Genomic DNA, 21,038 nt, shown 5'->3' on the forward strand with positions numbered 1-21,038 from the left:
TATATAGTCAACAATAGGCTGGAAAATAAAATGACCAAAGCACAATTCGACAGTATTTTTGCAATGTTTATTAATAATCATCATCACACTGAGCTGATCGCACTCTAATAATAAAATGTTCATTTTTCATTTCAAGTAAAATGAGGTTTGCATTAAAAATACAAGCTTTTAAAAAAAAGTCCTGAAATAAAGTGCTTAATCTGAGCAATTTCAGTGTACATGCAGCTTTACGCAGCTCTTTGACACTAAAACGAGCTGCTGGTAGTCAGTTAAGTTCCAGTTTAGTCCACCATCTGTCTAACAACATGGAAAGACTAAAGAAAGTTGCTGATGATGAAAACATGCTGCGTTTCAGAGTACACCAGTTTGCTTTTTGGCCCCTGCTTGAAAATTAATGGCAGATTTTTTTTTAGAATATAAAAATATCATTTTCATGTGATGTGATCTTTCATGATCTTACAGGATGGTGAACACAATGCATGTGGTTGTGTCACAAATAACAGACATAAAAGTGGCAAAGTACACAACTCTATTACCTACAGTAAGTATGCTTTATTTTACAATCAGAGACAAGACACTGCTGATAGTTTTTGCAAGTTGTCACTGAGGTGGAGGAGGTGGAGGAGGAGGAGGGGGAGGGCGGGGAAAGTCAGAAAAGGGGGCAGAGTTTGGCAGCCAGAAAGGAGTGGAGAAAGCAGGATTGAAGAAAGTTGGAGGAGGAGGAGGAGGAGGAGGAGGGGGGTAGAGAGGGAAGTTAGAGGGAGGAAAATGGTGAGGAGGTGGAGGATAAGGACAGGGAGTAGGGATGAACATAGGGGGGAAATTTGTGTGTCGTGGTGGCTCTGTCTGTCTAAATGAGTGCTGGTGGTGGAAAGAAGGCCTTGTATGTCTTGGTGGGAAGCCCCTTCCATCATGCTTATGTTGCCGCTGCGAAGGGTTCTGAGTACGATTGTCTAGAAAAGAGGGGGAAAACAAGAAATGGTATTTAAAGATGGATGGTATCACCTTCTATTTGTAACACTTTAATCTTCAAAACCTGAAAACCTGCATATAAACTTGTGCTTCTACAGCAGGGGTCAGCAACCTTTAAGACCCAAAGAGCCATTTGGAACAGGTTTCCACGCAAAAGAAAACACTGGGAGCCACAAATACTTTTTGACATCTAAAATTAAGATAATACTGTATATATATTGCTTTTTACTTTTATGCTTTGTGTGAACAACTAAGGTGTGTTGCTTATGAAATCCATGAACTGCTACAGAGAAAATTACATTTTATTTATGTAATTAATACATTTTCAACTCTTAAAGAAATATAACAAAAGGAAAGACGCTGAACTAAAATGATCCAAGTAGCAAACAAAAACTGTTATATCGCCTTTGGGCTTTTGGAGCCTTGACCTGACTTTTAAAAATATAATAAAAAAAAAAAATAGCACTATGCTGCAAAAAAATGTATTCTGCCTAAATATGTATTTTACCTGGTTAATGTGTGTGGCCGGGTGTGGTCTGCAGCACCGCTGCAGGGGAGGCGGACGCACCTGAGCGGCACCCGCAATCACGCCTCGCCACCTTAACGTCTGCGCTCTCTATGCTGTTGTTGGTATATGTCGGGCTGTGAGCTGAAAAGCTACAGCCGGCTGTGTGCGTACAGCAACAGTGTGTGAAAAGTGATCAATAAAGAGATGCTGAAAAGCGTGTTCATGCAAACATCGTCGGGTCTGCCGCGATATGTTTACAATGGGGCTGTACTTTCATCTTTACGCAGGACTGTAAGCTGTCATCTGTGAGGCGTGAGCAGTGTTTGTTTTTAACATAGTTCACGGTGGAGAACAGCTGCTGACAATGTGGATCCGAAGATCTTGAAAGTCTCGATAAATGCACGGCGTTTTGGCGGGTACACCGGCTTCCGCGAGTGTGACGTTTATTTTGAGCGATGAAAAAATAATAAAATATAATTTTATTTTTATATTACAATGTCACAACGATCTTCCAATTTAGAGCTACAAGTTAAAAAAAAAACTAACATAAATAAAATACACTTCAGCTAAATACTTATAATTTATTTTCCCAAACCACGCGGAGCCGCACTATAAGGACTAAAGAGATGCATGCGGCTCCGGAGCCGCAGGTTGCCGACCCCTGTTCTACAGTATTCTAATTTCAGCGGATGTCATTATCCATGCTATACATCACATAGAAGAACTGGAGATGTGTTTTTATGGGAGTACCTGTGTGGCTAGTGTCCTTCTTTTTGGCATTTTTCAGTTTCCTCTTTGCTTCCTGCTCTTTCTCATCATCACTATAGTCTAGAGCCTAATAGGCGGAGAGAGAGGAAAAATATATTAATTAAAAAAATCTGAGACAGAAGTCATAAAGAAGGAATCCTGAAAGAGGAGTCCTATCGGGATAGGTAAGCCTGTGGGCCTTCGGAGGCAGCCGACGGGTATGGACAGACCAAGCGGAAAGCAGCTCGGGCAGTGGCTGAACCAAAAACTCGAGTGTGGGAGCAACTTGGGAGGGGAAAAGTGCTCTACATGCACAGTGTATAGTGTGGGCGACTGAGGATATTGTCAGCCGGTGGAGGGAATACTTCCTTAATCCCACTGACACGTCTTCCATAGAGGAAGCAACTCTGGGGATGAGGGGGACAACACCGGGGCAGTTAAACAACTCCTTGGTGGCAGGGCCCCTGGGGTGGATGAAGTTTCTGAAGGCTCTTGATGTTGTGGGGCTGTCTTTGTTGACAAACCTCTACAATGCTGTGAGAAGATAAGGGGCAGTATTTCTGGACTGGCAGACCGGGGTAGTGGTTCCCATCTTTAAGAACGGGGGCTGTAGGGTGAGCTCCAACTATAGAGGGATCACACTCCTCAACAAAACTGTGGTATGCAATGATGGAGTATAACAACCAAAGCCAAGAATAAAGTGATAAAACAAATTTAAAAAGAAGTCCACAAAGAGTTGGGCAGCAAGTAGCACTAGTATCCACTCAGCAAACCCAAAACATCTGTGTGAATATGACTCAATGAACAATGGACGTTGTTGGATACATACCTCTTCTGGCGGTTCTTGGTCATTTTTCCAGGATGCATCTGATCCCTGTAATCTGCACACAAATATTTTCATTTGAACATAACAAACAAACACACAGACATGAGCTTAGCCTAACAGATTCCATTCACTGAATCAAAAGTAGCTTACACACAGTCAACACAGAAAACTAAATATCTATATGCCCCTGTACACCACTGAAATGGATTGGAAGCAAAGGAATCCAAATGTGACTGTATTGCAGAGTTGGACCTTCGTGATGGTGCCGGAGACAGCCAGCTCTGTGTTTTTCAGTGCACTCTGATAAACTGCCATACAACCATAACTTCTCAGACCAGAGATGAGCTCATGAACATCAGAGCTACATCTCCTGATGACTTATTTATATCATTCATCACCTCATCTGCTGATATTGTGACCATTTTGGTTCACAAAGTGAGACATGGTAGGTGAGCAACAGCCTCTCTTGTCAAACACAGAGGGCAAGAACCATATTGCAGGTGCTGACTCTCATACCAGCCGTTTCATACTCTCCAGTGCATATTAGAAGACATGATTATGAACCAACAGAACCACATCAGTAGTGTACTGAGACCAATACTTATGGTGCTAATGGTGTACTTACAGTCTTAGCTGCTGTGTGAGGATGTATCCCGTGTACTCCTTGATGGCTGGTGCATAATAAAGGGTAGTACCCTCTTTCAGCCCTTTACTGATAATCTGATCCACAGAATTAAAACGTAAAACATACATTGGGCTGGACACCGGGCCAAATACCTCAAACACCTGAAACAAAGAAACAGTGCAACACTGTCATATCATTGGGTGTAAAGGCCTTTACAAAACTGAAACATTAAGTACATTTCAGATTATACAAAGAGGCCTTTGTCAGGAAACACAAAATCAGTTAACAATTTTGTTGTTCTGCAGCAATGGAGGTTGATCAAGCTTCTACAGCTATTCCTATTTTTCTGGATTACTTCCAACCCCTTCTGTCTGCATAAAAGCAGTGCTGGAACACACTGTGGTACCATACCCTCCTGAGCATCAGTTGAACTGTATTGTACTGCAGAAAGTAGTGTGTTGTTACACAAATTGTGAGAAAAAGACAATTAACAATGGAAGAGAGACACACCATCATGTCACTTATCAATGTTGGTTTGTCCTACAGAGAAACTGTCGTAGTAAGCAAGTCTCAGTTTCAACTGTGAAGACAAGACTTCAAGCTGCAGGGAGGATGAGTTGAAGCAAGAAAGCCATTGCGAAGGCATCAGAATAAGACAAAGAGGCTTGTCTGGGCCATGGCACACCACCACTGGACTACTGAAGACTGGACCACAGCATTCTGCAGCATCATGCAGTACCCTCTGGTATGCGTCTAGTTGGTCAGGGGTTCATCCTACAGCAAGATAATCACCCAAAACACAAGTCCAAGCTAGGGCTGTGCGATATGACCAAAATCTCATATCCCAATATAAGACATCTATCGTCCCGATAACGATATAAATCACAAAAACTTAAAATTTTCTGTAAATTCTGTGAATCTCGGGCAGCTCAACTTGCGTGAAGTGTTTCCAGCTGGGCTGGAGTCGAGTGTTTTAACGATGCATGAAACGATACATTTTTAGTCATAAGTTGTAACAGCCGCCGTTTTCTTTGTGAGTATTTATTACACGGCGTGCTGCGGGGAAAAGCCTGTTCTAACGTTTGAGTCTAAGGTTTATTTTTTTAGCACCTGGCGGCTCTTTTTTTGCTTCTCATCCATAAACTCTCTGCATACTCTTTCACGTGATTCAGTTTATTTTGAAAAGTCTCAACAGGATCTTGAGCTTTATTGTGAAAGGTTTATGTGGAAAATAAACAAGCGGACACGCAATGGTTTTACCGTCGTTGTTGCTAACGACAACGCATAAAAATAGGCGCTTGTCTGTCCGTAGTGTGGTTATATTAAATATAAGAGAAAGAGAGAACTTTAAGAAATTTATATAGCCACTACAGTGACCATCAAAACGATGAGAAAATATATTGCTGTAAACAGTTTATTTTGCGACACCACGAAACAAACGATAGCGTAAAATAAAACGATAGACGTTTTTATATCGTCATCCGATATATATCGTTATATCGAACAGCCCTAGTCCAAACTATACCAGAACTACCTCAGGAAAAAAAGAACAAGATGGTAAGCTTGAAAACATGGAGTGGCAGCACAGTCTCCAGACTTAAACCCATCGAGCTGGTTTGGGATGAACTGGACGGAAGAGTGAAAGCAAAGCAACCTACAAGGTCCACATTTATGGGAACTTCTGCAACAGATATGGGAACAACTTTCTGAAGAATATTTGATTCCTATTGTAGAAAGAATGCCACGGGTGTGTTCAGCTGTTCTATCTGCCCAAGGGGACTACTTTGATGAGTCAAAAGTTTAGAATACATTTTGGTCTATGAATTGATTCCATGATTTCTTCTTATTTGTACTATGCTTTCATTTCAGAGTGCAATGAGACATTAAACTGCATAATTTTCAATTAAAAAAAAAAAAAAGAAAAAAGAAAAATTGAGGTTTTCTACATGCAACCTGTAATGTATCAACTCCTCCACTTGGGGCAATAGGCATTCCATCCTTTTCCGGCTGAGAGCCATGGTCTCAAACTTGAAGGTGCTAATTCCAACTCCCGCTGCTTCATACTTGACCACAAACTGCTCCAATGCAAACTGGGTCACCACCTGATGAAGCTAACATCATCTGCAAATTTTCAATTAAAAAAAAAAAAAAAAGAAAAAAAAAGAAAGAAAAAATTGGGGTGTACTAAAAGTTTTAACTGGTAGTGTACGTACACAGAGCTTTTGCAGAAAATTAATTCTACAAAATTTAAAAAAAAAAAAAAAAAAAAAAAAAAAAAGGTTTCTGGGTTCAACCCATTTTCAAGCAGGGATAATTTCACGGTTTGATCAAGGAGTTGAAGCTGTATCACGGCCTCTTTTGTACGTATTTCAGGATGTCAGTGAGGCAGTTTGAGCTCGTTAGCAGAGACGGGGACCATACCCGAGGAGGCCGAGAGCCGATTATGAGCTGTTCTGCGACACAACAATCAAATGTTCCGTCATACTGAACACTTTGATTGCATCAGCACTGGAAAAAGTTGTGAGTGGTCATATATGTTTATATGCACCTGAAGCGCCGTAAAAATTAAACCTGATGTAAAAATAAATGCTGCAAATTTTTCATGTGTAATTATGTGTTTGGTGTGAACGGCTGCATTAAGAATAGTTGAGTCTGAAAAATATTTTTAAATGCACAAAACGTTTGCACGCATTTTACTCGTCCAGTGTGTAAAGGCCTTAAAACCACACAGGCAACTTATTGCATTCTACAAAAGAGAAGCTTCTGTTGGCATCCTTACCTTGGCTGCAGCCTCCCGATCAGACTTGAAGATAATGCTGCCATCATTAAGAGGGGGCGTGTCTTTCAGGGACTGGATAATAACTGCAGTGACAGAAGCAGTGGTAAAAGACAAAGTTGAAACACAAGCCAAAACTGTTCCTGCTCTTCCTCTGGTAGACACTAATGTAGCCTTAAAACAATCTGTGCCTATATTTACCAAGCTGCTGTATAATATTCGACACGGTGCCCAGTGGCTGCAATTCTGCTTCTTCTGGTAAGGTAATACATACTTCCTCCACTGCCGGAAGTTCCTGCACACAAACAACATGACATTTAGACATAAGACTGAAGGGCGTTCAGAATTCAGGACACCCCCCCCCCCACCCAAAAAAAAAACCCCAAAAACAAAACACATGGTGGCAAAGTGTGGACAATAAGACGCTAATAGTGGTTCTTGTTGGTTGGAATGTAATAACTAACAATGCTCAATGTGGCATTAATGCTGTTGGTATTTTTACTTCACATCACATGACATCATTACAGGAACAATCACATATAAAATCTAGACATTTTATTACTTCCCATGAGTAATTTTTATTCATTTAATTCTTATTAAGCATTTCTGCCAAAATGTTGGTATCAGACTTAGTAACGAGTCACTCATTATCCTGTTGCTCCCTCTGAGATTTTCAATAACGCAGGCCATCTCTGCTTGGGAGGTTAATGTAGCTCTAGTTCCCCATGATAAGTATACTGTGTGAGGCAAATGATGAAAGATTTACCTCTTATTGTAATTACTGATCATAAATGCAGGGATTTTATCCAAACAAGTAAAATCTTTTTAAGTGCTTTGTCAGTCTAGAACCCAACTTCCGGCGCCCCCCGTGTGCGGCAGCCTGTTACAGCAGCTCTGCTCATTCTGAGTTTCTTTCTTTCTTATCTTTTTTCTCGTAATTTTTTTATAACTAACGTATTAGTAATTAGACTCTGCAACCATGTTCTACCGTTTTGTGCTAGTCCTGGTCGTTTTTCTCAGTTTATTTCTACTTTTTTCACCCGTGTCTGGGGACCCAGAGCAGAGATCCTTTGTTTACAGTAAGGATCAGCTGTTAGCGCTGAGTCCTGCAGCGGTACTGCCGGCGGACAGACCCGATATTCCCAGCGAGCTGAGGAGGAAAAGACGGGGGTGTCGTGCTGGGAAGGAGCGCCGTCGCCCGAGAAGGAGACGTTATCGACCATCTCTTCCTTCTGTAATTATTGGAAACGTAAGATCTTTGCCCAATAAGATGGATGAGCTCATGTCGCTAACCTGGTCACAGAGGGAGTACCGGCAATGTAGCATCATGATGCTAACGGAGTCGTGGCTAACATCGCTAACTCCGGACACAAGCGTGACACTACCGGGATTCCAGCTGCTGCGAGCGGACAGGACCAGAGACAGCGGTAAGAGGAAAGGAGGGGGACTGGCAGTTTTTGTGAACGACAGATGGTGTAACCCTGGGCACATCACTGTAAAAGAGCAACTCTGCAGCAGAGACATTGAGCCGTTAGCATGCGTCCGTACTACCTGCCCCGGGAGTTCTCGCATGTTATCGCGATAACAGCGTATGTCCCCCCCTCGGCCAACGCGGATGCAGCCTGTGACTCTCTCCACTCTGTGGTCAGCAGACTGCAAACACAATCACCGAGAGCCCTTCTCATAATATCAGGGGACTTCAATCATGCCTCACTGGACTCCACACTGCCCACCTTCACCCAGTATGTGACCTGCCCAACCAGAGACAATAAAACACTGGACTTACTGTATGCCAATGCAGAAGAGGCATACAGTTCATCACCTCTCCCTCCCCTGGGCAAATCTGACCACAACCTGGTGCACCTTGTCCCTGTGTATGAGCCCTTAGTGCGCAGGGAGCCACCAGCCACCCGCACAGTGCAGAGATGGTCAGAGGAGAGCGAGGAGGCTCTTAAGGACTGTTTTGAGTCGACTGTGTGGGAGGTGATTTGTGATGACCACGGTGAGGACATCGACAGCCTTACTACATGCATTACTGACTATATAAACTTCTGTGTGGATAACACCGTACCTACCAGGACTGTACGGTGTTTCTCCAACAACAAACCTTGGATTACCCCAGAAATTAAAACCGTCCTCAAGCAGAAGAGGAGGGCCTTCAAATCCAGAGACAAAGAGGAGTTGAAAAGGGTGCAGAGAGAGCTGAGGGGACTGATAAGGAATGGGAAGGAGAGCTACAGGCAGAAGATGGAGAACCAGCTTCAACAAAACAACGTTGGTGAAGTCTGGAGAGGCCTCAGAACCATCTCGGGCCACAAACAGCAGAACTCTCTGCCTGGGAGGGATGTGAGATGGGCAAATGAACTGAATCATTTCTTCAACAGATTTGACTCATCCATGAGACAGTCTACAACATCGGCTGCAGACTCACCCACCCCCACTGCTGCTGCTCCACCTCTGACACTTCACACCTCCTCTATTCACCCTGCTCACTCCCCCCCACCCCCAACAACAGCATCCAATACACACTCAACACAAGGCTCCAGCCTGTCTCTCTCAACCACCCAGGTTAGGAGGGAACTGAGGAGGATTAATGGCAAGAAGGCAGCGGGTCCAGATGGCATCAGCTCGAGGGTCGTCAGGTCCTGCGCGGACCAACTGTGTGGGGTGATGGAGCACCTCTTCAACCTGAGCCTGAGGTTGGGAAGAGTCCCACAGCTCTGGAAAACCTCCTGTGTTGTACCAGTGCCAAAGACTTCACGCCCCAAGGACCTCAACAGCTACAGGCCGGTGGCTCTGACATCCCACCTGATGAAGACCCTGGAGCGGTTGGTCCTGGCTCAGCTTCGGCGCCTAATAAGCTCATCACTGGACCCACTTCAGTTTGCCTACCAGCCTGGCATTGGAGCGGATGATGCCGTCATTCACCTCCTACATCGTTCCCTCGCTCACCTGGAGACCGCTGGAAGCACTGTGAGAATCATGTTCTTTGATTTCTCCAGTGCCTTCAACACTATTCTTCCCTCGGTTCTAAAGGACAAGCTGGAGAACTCTGGAGTGGACCATCACCTCACTACCTGGATCCTGGACTACCTCACCGACCGACCACAGTATGTGAGGACTCAGGGCTGTGTGTCGGACAGGGTCGTCTGCAGTACGGGGGCCCCACAGGGAACGGTTCTGGCTCCGTTCCTCTTCACCATCTACACTGCAGACTTCTCCCACAATTCCACCCAGTGCTTCCTGCAGAAGTTCTCTGATGACTCTGCAATAGTCGGCCTCATCACTGATGGGGACGACAAGGAGTACAGAGGTCTGACCCAAGACTTTGTGGACTGGTGCCAGCTGAACTACCTCCAGATCAACGCCAGTAAAACCAAGGAACTGGTGGTAGACTTCCGCAGGCACAAGCATTCTCCACTGCAACCACTGAACATCCAAGGTATGGACATTGAGGCTGTGGACAGCTACAGGTACCTTGGTGTTCATCTGAACAATAGACTGGACTGGACTCATAACTCAGACGCCCTCTACAGGAAAGGGCAGAGCAGGCTGTACCTGCTGCGGAGACTCAGGTCGTTTGGGGTGGAGGGCCCACTCCTGAAGACCTTCTATGACTCTGTTGTGGCTTCTGCTATCTTTTATGGCGTGGTCTGCTGGGGCGGCAGCATCTCTGCTGGGGACAGGAAGAGACTGAACAGGGTGATCCGAAGGGCCAGCTCTGTTCTAGGATGCCCTCTGGACCCAGTGGAGGTGGTGAGTGACAGGAGAACGGCGGCTAAGCTGCCATCCCTGATGGACAACATCTCCCACCCCATGCAGCAGACTGTGACAGCACTGAGCAGCTCCTTCAGTGGGAGACTGCGGCACCCACGGTGTGGGACGGAGAGATTTCGCAGGTCTTTCCTCCCCACTGCTGTCAGACTCCATAATAAAGACTTTAACTGATCAAGCACACACATCCATACATATGCAATAATACTAAGTGCAATAATCCTTTCTGTCATCGTTGTATTTTTACTCAGTTGTATATAGTATTTGTATTTGTATTCTATTTTTATCTTATTGTATATTTATTTTATTCTACTGTATATAGTATTTTATTTTATTCTATTCTGTACAGTTGTGTACTGTATTTATTCTTATTGTATTCTAATTTTTGCCTCATAACTTTTGCACTGTCCACTTCCTGCTGTGACAAAACAAATTTCCCACGTGTGGGACTAATAAAGGTTATCTTATCTTATCTTATCTTATCTTATGTGCATGACCCAATGCTGTGTTTTGCCCCTTGACTGCCTCGACTTGACCTATGTTCAGTTTCTGTCGTTTGAGGGTCTCTCTGGATTCAGTTTTGCATTTAATAACTGAAAAACATGCTCTGTCCTGCCACTGAAAAACAGACCTGAGCTGCTGTTGCGATGTGTTTTGGGTCATTATCCATTTGCACTGTGAAGTACAAACGAATGTACCCTCTTAGCTGCCTTTAATTCGTACTTTGTTGAGGTACATTTTAAAACTTAAAGGTTAAGTCTTTTGATTTATCTATATTTAAATAACCTCCAGAAACAAATGTTATTTTCAACCATATCATTCAAAAAAAAAAAAAACAACAACAACAACAACAAAAAAAAAAACATGTTGAATGGTTAATTTGAATCAGTAGGCACTATATGGTATATTGGTATATAGCCAAAGCTATTATTATTAGATTTTCTTCACATTGCCCAGCCCTAACACAAACCATTACCGTCCCTTCAGTGTTACAATTAATATTAGACTACAGTGGTCCCTCGCTATAATGCTGTTCACCTTTCGCAGATTTTTTTTTTGGTGCAATTTTGCATGCTTTTTTTTTTTTTTTTTAAAACAGCACATTTTGTTCTGCATCCTGATTGGCTGTAGACCATTGTCAATCAATCTCATGCCATGTCTCCTTGTACAGTACAGAATGTGTGCAGCTTGCCAAATTTACATAAATCTTTGATCGCTAGCAGTGTGACTCTGAAGTGCTGTACTGTACGTTTTTTAAGTTTTATCCCCATCAAACACACGAATGTCGACGAAACGTCGTCATCTGCCGGTTCCTTTGGTTTCATTCTATAACACTGAACTTATTTTTCTACGAAGGTTTGAACTTTGAGAGCGAAGTGTGAAAAATTTCATGCCTGTCTGAGAAAAGTGTATAAAGTGTGTAGTGTGGGGTTTTACAGCCTTAAAACATCTATAATAATTGTGAAAAATAAAGTGGGCTACTTCGCAGATTTCACCTATTGTGGGTTATTTTTAGAACGTAACTCCCGCGGTAAAAGAGGGACCGCTGTTTTAACAAGAACACACATACATACAATTACAGACTGACCTCGAGCAGAATCTCATCTCGCGTTTTGATGGGTGCTGGTTGGCTGAAACCTTCATCAACTTCTTCCACAGCCGCAGGTGCAGAGGGAGAAGAGAAGGATGAAGATGATGAGGAAGAGCTGTCACTGAGGACAGGAAAAGAGCATTAGCGACACCCGTCTTTGTTTTACCACGCTGACAGCTGTGCGTTTTCATACCTGTCCGAGTCCTCAGAATCCTCGCTGCTCTTATGCGTGTCTAAAGACACGGTTGCTGCTATTGAGTGCCTTTGTGCATCTGCCCTTTCTTCTTCTAAAAGTGTTTGTGTGTTTGACACCATCTCAGCATTGTCAGAGGTCACCAGGACATCTTCTAGTTGAGATGTTACTGTAACCTCCATATCCTCGTCTTTTACAGCTTCTGCCGGTCCATTTCCCTCTGTTAGGTTCTCATCCATCTGTAACATTATCTTGAAATGTGTTTCAAAATCTGTTACTTTAAATGTCATTTTATTTATACAGCCCCAAACTACAACAACTGCTGCCTCAAGACACTTGATAAATCACTATCTATTGGGGTGATAAGGTACTATAGGGTCTTTAAAATAAGACAGGGACTGATCATTCAAGACAATGTACGCGAGGAGCAGGATTTTACATTTGACTTTGGATTTAACAGGGATATAATTAGGAGGAGTCAGTACGCTCTCTCTTTCTAATCCCTGCCAGTAAGCTGCAGCATTTTGGATCAGCTGAAAATTTTTCAGGAAGTTTTAAATACAACCTGATAATAACGAATTGGGGGTTAGGATAATAACTGGCTACTAAAACTTTACTGATATAGAAATATTTTGTTAATACCAGGGTTCATACGCCTTTTTCAGGGTCAAATTCAAGCACTTTTTAGGCACCTACAAGGTCCCTTTTCAAGCTAGCTTTTCCAGCACATGCCACCCCCTCAAAAAATAGAATGCATTTGTCAATTCGCATCACCTCAGTAAGACCATGTGAAAATTAAAACAAATCATCCTAGGTGAACTTAAACACCTTTGTTCACCTTTTGTTAAGAAATAGAAAAACGCACCACACAAAAATACTGCAAAAGGAAACAGTTGCCTTATATACACAGTGTATAAACTCAAAATGCACATTTCACTTAAAAATTAAGATGTGACAATGTGAACAAATCAATCATTATGTACAATTCCAATGTATTTTGTATCTCCCTTAAATAAACAAGCAGCCTTAAAGTATGAAATATTCATATACAAATACACATATAAATGTGTGTACTGTCTCAGTGGCTGATTGTGCCCCACAGGCCTCAGTGTGAGCTTGAAGACATTTATGAGTTTTAAGTAGTTTAACCCTTGTATGGTGTTCGGGTCTGTGAGACCCGTTTTCAGTTTTTTTCAAAAGAAAAATTAAACAATTAATTATTTTTTCAACCTGAAATTCATTGGCTTTGGCTTATTTTCTGTGAAGAACATAAATCCGAACTAATTTTCAATGACCTCATACTGTACCTCCCCCCACGCATTTACATTACATACAAGGTGTTCGGGTCCACTGGACCCAGGTCTAATAAAAGTGTTGAAAGTGTAGGTCCTGTGTTCCCACACTCTGTCTTCCTCCTTTCTGGTGCTGCTGATAGTGTTTTCTTCCCCTCCTGCTCCGCACAAAGTTGCAACATTGTTGAAAATTCAACTATCGACACGTCTGCTCTTACATTCCCACACATTTTACCCTCTTTCTTGAGGGATCCAAGTTTTATTTTCTCATACCCTGTCCCACCTGCAAATTAGGGGCATAATACTATAAATAAGACTTTGCCAGTGTGGTTCCTTATCACAACTGATCAAGATGGCAAAAGATTATCTGCTGCGAGGGCCATCCAATTGATTTTGGAAGAGAGAGGGGCTTCGGATGATGATGTTGACAAAGAGGTTTCAGAATATTTCACATTTCTGAAAATTCAGAGTCTGACAGTGACTTTGAAGAAGAGGAGGTTGAGCATCATTTAGTAACAAAACGAAGACGAGTACCCCATCAGCAGCCAGCTCCAGGACCAAAAAAAGCCCACCAGACAGCAAGTGAAGAAATATGGATGTCAATAACTGGTGACATTGAATGGTCTTCTTGCCCAAGAAATGAGCCACCCTGCAGAGCTGTTACTGTGATAAGCCAGGGCCAACACGGCTGACAGTTACTCATGTGCAGGACATCAAGTCTTCATTTGAGCTTTTCATCCCAGATTCCATCCAGAAAATTATTCTGGATTGCAGTAATCTAGAAGGAAGGTGTGTTTTTGGAGAGAGGTGGAAGGAGATGGACCAAATTCATCTAAGAACCCCAAAGGCCTACTTTGGGGTTCTCATCCTTGCAGGAGTTTTCAGGTCCAAAGGGGAATCCACAGAATCCCTGTGGGATGCAGAAACCGGCACGAACCTTTCCATGCATCAGTGTCTCTGGAAAACTTCCACAAAATTTCCAGGATTATTCGTTTTGATAACCGAGACAACAGACCAGCTCAACGGCAGAGAGACAAGCTAGCTGCCATCAAGACAGTGTGGGATAAGTGTGTGCACCACCTCCCCCTGTTTTACATCCCTGGGCCTAATGTCACCATTGATGAGCGGCTGATCCCATTTAGTTGTGAAACATATTGCTTCACGTGTAAATGTGTTGTGTCTTTCCACTCACTCCACTTGATTATAACTGATTTATTTTTTTTATAACATTTTATTAAAAAAAAAAAAAAAAAACAAGAAGCACATTAATTCATAAATGTGATCTAACAAAGGTAAAGGGAAAAAAATAATCATGTTTGCTGTTCATATGGCTTGTAATTGGGATGAAGTAAACATCTGTTGAGTAATTTAACATAAAATTGTTTGATAGTGTTAATTTGGAAAGCCAAAACTCTAGCGGGTCCACCAGACCCATGAACACTGGCTGAGTAACAAAAATACGAACACCACACAAGGGTTAATGTGCAGGTGCTGAAGATAAACACATTTTGAATGAAAGCCGGGGAACTTTGGTAGCACAGAAACAAGTGGCTATTCTTTGTGACCATATGGATCACTCATATTACCATTATTTCAAATACTCCAAAAAGCTGGGGTCCAGGATATAATTGGCCGTTTTTGACTACTTTCATTTGGCCTCTATATTTCACCTTTAAAAACTGTTTATCTTGCCAATCTGTTATTTTCTCATTTTGACAAACTGTATCAGCACAATTTATCTAAATTCAGACAAAATTTAAAATACGAGTAGAAAGTGATATTTTTGACTGTAAAAACCACAGGCATGTTTACACTGTAATCTGCCTTTGGTGGCTTTTTTGCATATCTCTCTCTCTCTCTCTCCCCCCTCAAACAACCAAATGCCACATGTTGCCATATCATTTTTTTGATTGGTCGACATGGTACATTTTTCCACCAGTAGGGAAGGAGTGTTTTTTTCTTTTTTCACCAATGACTGTTGTCTTTCACTCACAAGCAAAGCGTGTTTGCTTGCACTCTCCTTAGAAAACGCAGTTTTTACAGTTTCTTCCCGGAGTAAATGCCACTGTTTTATTAAAAACAAAAAACATCGGTTTTACCTGGCCTATCAACACAATTTAAACACTGGCATATAGTTTGAAGTCTGCACGTTCGACCCAAGTTGAAATGGAGACTCTGGGTCCATCGACCCCAGAGGGTTAATCAGAAAGCCTTAAGTTAGCTAGTGATGTATCAGGCTAATGTTTAAAGCTTTCACTTGAGCAAAGTAACTCATATCACTGCTAAGTAATGTTAGCTAAGTTCACAGCATATTCCATAATAGCGCTGCCATACTGCATCACACTCAGTGCATTTCAAACATTTCTCCAGCGAGTTTGATAGCTAGCAAAATAATAATCATAATTTTTTAAAAACAGCATGTGTAATGTATATGTCAAGAGATATATTCTTAAACACTTCTTCAGCTGAGAGTCAGAGAGTGGAGACACACAGTTTTAATTGCATGCAAGGGCGGTCACAGAGCACTCGCACAAGAGTGAGGGCTCCGGGACTCGCGCTCTGCCACTGCCCTGGTCTTTATTTATGTACAACAGTAGGTGCATTCGTTTATTACATTGGAATGTGGATGTGTGTGTGTGCCAGGAGATGCTTCTCTACCTGGCACGAAGTGAAACTGCTCGTTAAGCTCTTATCTAGCAGGTACTGCTCCTTCCCTGCATAACGGGTCACAGTTAACTATAACAACAGTCTGAATCATAAAAAGGTCATCATGCCGTATTCTATCATTTGCAGACTTATATTATTAAAAGATTACCGTATTTTCACGACCATAAGGCGCACTTAAAAGTCTTAGATTTTCTTCAAAAAGTACGGCGCGCCCTATAGCGCAGTGCGCCCTGTGTGTTGTAAGGAGGACGTAGTAGAGAACACCATGAGAATGCTAAAGGGTGAAGTGTGGGGGCAACCCTGAAAATGGCAACGAGACACGCTTATGAAGCACAGTTTAAACTGAAGGCCATCAGCTACGCGGAGGAACATGGAAATCGAGCAGCGGCGAGAGAATTTAAGATTAACGAATCGATGGTTCGCAAATGGAGGAAGCTGGAAAACAAGCTCCGGCAGGTCAAGAAGACGCAGCTGAGTTTCCGCGGACATAAGGCAAGGTGGCCCGAGTTGGAGGAAAGACTCGAGCGGTGGATCATCGAGCAAAGAACGAGCGGGAGAAGCGTTTCGACGGTCACCATTCGGCTAAAAGCAGTTTCACTTTCACTTTTTATGAAACGGTGCCATTTTTCCATCCGGACCAGGACTACGGTAGCGCAGCAACTTCCAGCGGATTATAAGGAAAAGCTGGCCATCTTCCGCTCCTACTGCAGCAAACACATCGGCGACAAAAACATCCAGCCCAGCCACATCACAAACATGCACGAGGTCCCGCTCACTTTTGACATCCCGGTGAGTCACACTGTGGAGAAGAAGGGGACCAGCACGGTAGCGATACGCACAACGGGGTATGAAAAGTCTTCTTTTACTGTTGTGCTTGGCTGCCATGCTAATGGACAGAAACTGCCACCTATGGTGATTTTTAAGAGAAAGACTTTGCCTAAAGAGAAGTTTCCAGCAGAAATCATCATTAAGGCAAATGAAAAGGGCTGGATGGATGAGGAAATGATGAAAGACTGGCTGAGGGAGGTGTATGTAAGGAGACCAGGTGGTTTTTTCCACGCATCACCATCGCTGTTGATCTGTGACTCTATGCGTGCCCATCTCACAGCCGATGTGAAAAAACTAATGAAACAAATGAACTGTGAGCTTGCTGTCATTCCGGGAGGCCTCACAAAGGAGCTCCAACCGCTGGACATCGGTGTGAACCGCTGGACATCGGTGTGAACCGCCCGTTCAAAGTAAGGCTGCGAGTGGCCTGGGAGCGATGGATGACCGATGGGGACCACAGTTTCACCAAGAGTGGAAGGCAGCGCCGGGCGAGTTACGCCACAATTTGCGAATGGATTGTAGATGCTTGGGCTAACATGTCTGCTGGCACTGTTGTTCGAGCTTTCGCAAAAGCCGGCATCGTTTCCGAGGAGCCGCACGGCACGGAAAGTGACTCTGACAGTGAAGAAAGTGAACCTGGCATGTTTGATGGAGATTTAGCGCAGCTGTTCAATTCAGACACAGAGGATGAGGACTTCGATGGGTTTGATTGATGATAAAAATGTGAGTACCAAACTTTGTTTTGCTCCTGCTTTATTTTTAAATACGCACACTTGTATGCTTGTGTGTTGTTGATGATGACGATTATTGGTAATAAAAATGTGAGTAAGGTACCGAACTCAGGTTTGCTCCCGCTTTATTTTTAAATACGCATACGGTACTTGTATGCGCCCTATGATCCAGTGCGCCTTATGTGTGTGTTAAATACAGTAATGGCACACATAACTGAGACTGCGCCTTTTAGCACAGTGCGTCTTATGGTCGTGAAAATACGGTATACTGACTACTAAGTACAATTTTCTATTGACAGTACACGTACTGGAAAATTATTTACTAGGACTCACCTGTCATGCGTCTGGAGAGCGCAAACTCCGCCATTGTTGTTTTCCATCAAACACTCATTAAAACAGCGACCTACAGGTATGTTAGCGCACTCATCCCCGACTGTCCGAGGGAGGGGCGGGGTCACACGTTGAAACAGACGGAGGCGCAAGGCAGCCCAGGTGGGGAAATTTTGCCTCTACATTTTGCGACTCATTTTATTTCTCTATCTGATAAGAAAACTATTCAATCAGGTGTGATAAATACATTTTACAGGGTTTATTTATCGGATAAAATACGTTAAATGTCACCGTTATTATTTGCTGGCCCGGAAACAGCGGGGGTGTCCAAATTCAGAGGCTGCTTCCACCTGAGGACCCGGCCTTCGCGGTCTAAAGAAAGCCGGGTAGTACGTCACGAGCTCCCTCGGTGGAGTGAAACTCTGCCGTCTGCTCCTTGCTATTTAAAATATAACCCGGGCGCTGGCGTAAACTCTCGACCGTCTCACACTTTTTCTGTTTGACGTTTATTCAGCTGTGTGAAAACCCCAGAAGAACCAACCCAAGGGATTAATAAAGTTACATTTAATTTAATCTAATCTAATAACTTTAATCTCAGCCAAACCGATTTACTCACAAACAAATAAAACACTGAAAAAGCCCAACAATAACATTTTTAAGTTATCAAAGTGACTTATACATCATGTTTAACCTGAGTAGTGAAAGACCGCGGGGGTTTGAAGACGATGTGTCGGTCGGCTCAGATATTTGAAGTTTACACAGCTACATTCTCACCTGAAAATATGTTAAAAGTTTTTTTTTTGCGACCCAGAAAGAGAAATAAGAGTAATATTAAAACTAAGTAGCTGCCGCCATTGGTGGAAACTGGAATTCTGCGATATGGTTTTTTAATTTTGTTGTCCAGGTGGAAATTCGGGAGAATGGTGGCTCCGGGGTTCTCCCGGAAAAATCGGGAGGGTTGGCATGTATGGTTGTGGCAACATCACTAACCTTGTCAAACACCTCAAAGTAAATCATATCACAGAATATGAGGCGCGTATGTTGAGACGAACTGAAGAGGAGGACAGGGACAGACGTCTCTCACAGAGTCCTTTAGTGCTGCAGGCAGGCAAGGTGTTCAAATAGCCACAACTTCAGTTTTTTTATTTCTATATGATGAACTCTGCATTATTAAGTGATAAGAACAAGTAATCTTATGTCCTGTAATCATTATGACGCTATAATTTGAGATACAATAAATAAAATACGTTTTTGTACAAAGTATCGTATCGGATCAGTATCGTCGATACCACCCTGAATATTACTTGGTATCGGATCGGAAAGGAAATCAGTGGTATCGCACATCACTACTCCAAAGCCTTTCATGTCTGTCACGTGTGCTGGGGGTAAAGCACAGGGTGCCAGTAGTGGACCTGCAAATTCTTTTTTTTGTATTCTATGGCAAATGCCAACTGGGCTCCACAGTGCTAAACACTGAGCACAGGACCCACTTGAGGATGTCAGGCCCTGAGGCCACCCTCTTGAGGCTGGTTTCTGACAATCTGGTCAGAGACATTCACACCAGTGGCCTGCTGGAGGTCACTGCTCTGGCAGTGCTCATATTATTCGTCATTCCTCAAAGGAGCAGATACTAGTTAGGGACTTTCTACGGCCCTGTCTAGCTCTGTCTCCTGGAGTTTCCTCCATGCTCTTGAGACTTCACCGGGGGACACAGCAAAGACACATATTGATGTTCCATGATGGAGGATTTGGACTGTGAAACCTGTGTAGGTTCCAAGTATTGCCTGCTGCTACCAGTACTGACACCCTAGCCAAATGCAAAACTAGTCGGACACACTATGAGGTGACTAGTTTGCCCAGATAAGTATAAAAAAAACCCATAATAATAACAACAACTATCTGCAAAACTACGTCCACTTATATAACACAGCCCTTCATTGTCATTGCACGTGTACAACGGCATTATGGAGGCCGAGGTCTCAGGAGACGTGAACTCGGATCGCTGGATTCAAAGTCAACAGCGCTAACCATGACACCAGGTCAGTTTCTGGTCAGTTTCATGAGTACAAAGGTGACCAACGGTCAAAAGTAACCTCCAGGCCACACCAAGCCAAACACACGTTTGCACACGTAAATAAGTGTATTGTTTATGTAAACACGTGTACTGTTTACATGCAGAAGCTAAACATAGCTAACGTGCTATTCGTTAGCCCCGTTTAACTCCCACAGAGGTACTACAGTCAAAAACCAGTATGAAGAACGAAAACTTCCCACAGCAAATTCGACACAAATATTATAAAAAGTGGACCGAGTAGTTTAATGATATTACTACCTGATTACTTGTGGAGCTCCAGAACCACGTTGCAAAAAGTCTCCCGGAGAACCACGCAAGCTAACTTCAGGGAAATGAGCGACACTGTATCCGTTACGTACCTTCAGTTTAAAAGCATTGCGACGAACTGGAACACAATGAGAAGTCATACGGACGTAAATTAGTGCAAACTTCTCAAAGATAAATACTAAAAGCAGGGGTATTGAATAAGTCTTGTGGGGCTCTTAGCGATTTAGGTTTAAGGAATTCAAGTGTTCCACATTTTATCCCATTTGATAACCTAGCTTTGGGATAGCATTTTATAAAATGCTATTTTATTGTTCCATTGCTGTAATAATAGTTCCATTAAGAATGCCGTCATAAAATGGATATGGTATGAATTGTATCCTTATTTGTACTGTATAGTTAGGTTTAAATAAGTTAAGAAAGTGGTCCAAAGTATTCTTCTATTTTATTTTGAAGGTTAGAATTGCTACATCCGCTGGTTATGTTTGAATTTGACCAGCTACAGCCACATGTTCGTGTGTAACACGTGGGGTTGTATTTTGCTGTGGGTTTTGTATTAAACTACAGTTTAAATTCTAAAGTAAAAAGTAGAAGTCAGGTTGGCTCTAAATGGTCTCACAGTATAAAAGCTTTAAAATCTAATATGCAGAAGCACAAATACTCACAGTGCAGAGTCATGTAAATTATTAAACTGGCTATCATAATTGTTGATATATTAATGTGTATATCACTTTAATGGATACTTGTTTTTGTTTTGAGAACTGTAGCTCTTGTGGCTTTTGTCATCATTGTTTGTTTGCTTGTTTAGTAAAATAAGGTTAGGAGATAATTCTGTTCTTT

General features: G+C 42.7%; 1 protein-coding gene across 1 annotated transcript; it reads right to left on the minus strand.

Moving 5' to 3' along the window:
* Positions 1-530: 530 nt before the first annotated feature.
* On the minus strand, positions 531-20,292 carry naf1 (nuclear assembly factor 1 homolog (S. cerevisiae)). Its single transcript, XM_026172104.1, has 9 exons — positions 20,193-20,292; positions 12,013-12,263; positions 11,817-11,940; positions 6,656-6,749; positions 6,458-6,540; positions 3,679-3,839; positions 3,057-3,108; positions 2,231-2,315; positions 531-953 (listed from the first exon to the last, which is right to left on the minus strand). Exons 2-9 carry the CDS (start codon positions 12,258-12,260, stop codon positions 601-603), a joined length of 1,200 nt encoding a protein of 399 aa, XP_026027889.1. The 5' UTR covers positions 12,261-12,263; positions 20,193-20,292; the 3' UTR covers positions 531-600.
* Positions 20,293-21,038: the final 746 nt, after the last annotated feature.

This window comes from Astatotilapia calliptera, chromosome 6 (genome assembly GCF_900246225.1).
Source record: "Astatotilapia calliptera chromosome 6, fAstCal1.2, whole genome shotgun sequence".
In the NCBI taxonomy this organism is placed as follows: domain Eukaryota; kingdom Metazoa; phylum Chordata; class Actinopteri; order Cichliformes; family Cichlidae; genus Astatotilapia; species Astatotilapia calliptera.

What these genes read in the sequence shown, in the direction of transcription:
- naf1 (XM_026172104.1), bottom strand. Translation starts at nt 12,260, where the DNA reads ATGTTACAGATGGATGAGAACCTAACAGAGGGAAATGGACCGGCAGAA. An exon ending in GAGATGAGATTCTGCTCGAG is followed by an intron (nt 6,750 to 11,816) that starts GTCAGTCTGTAA and finishes GTTTGTGTGCAG; the next exon opens with GAACTTCCGGCAGTGGAGGA. An exon ending in ACCAAGAACCGCCAGAAGAG is followed by an intron (nt 2,316 to 3,056) that starts GTATGTATCCAA and finishes TCCGCCTATTAG; the next exon opens with GCTCTAGACTATAGTGATGA.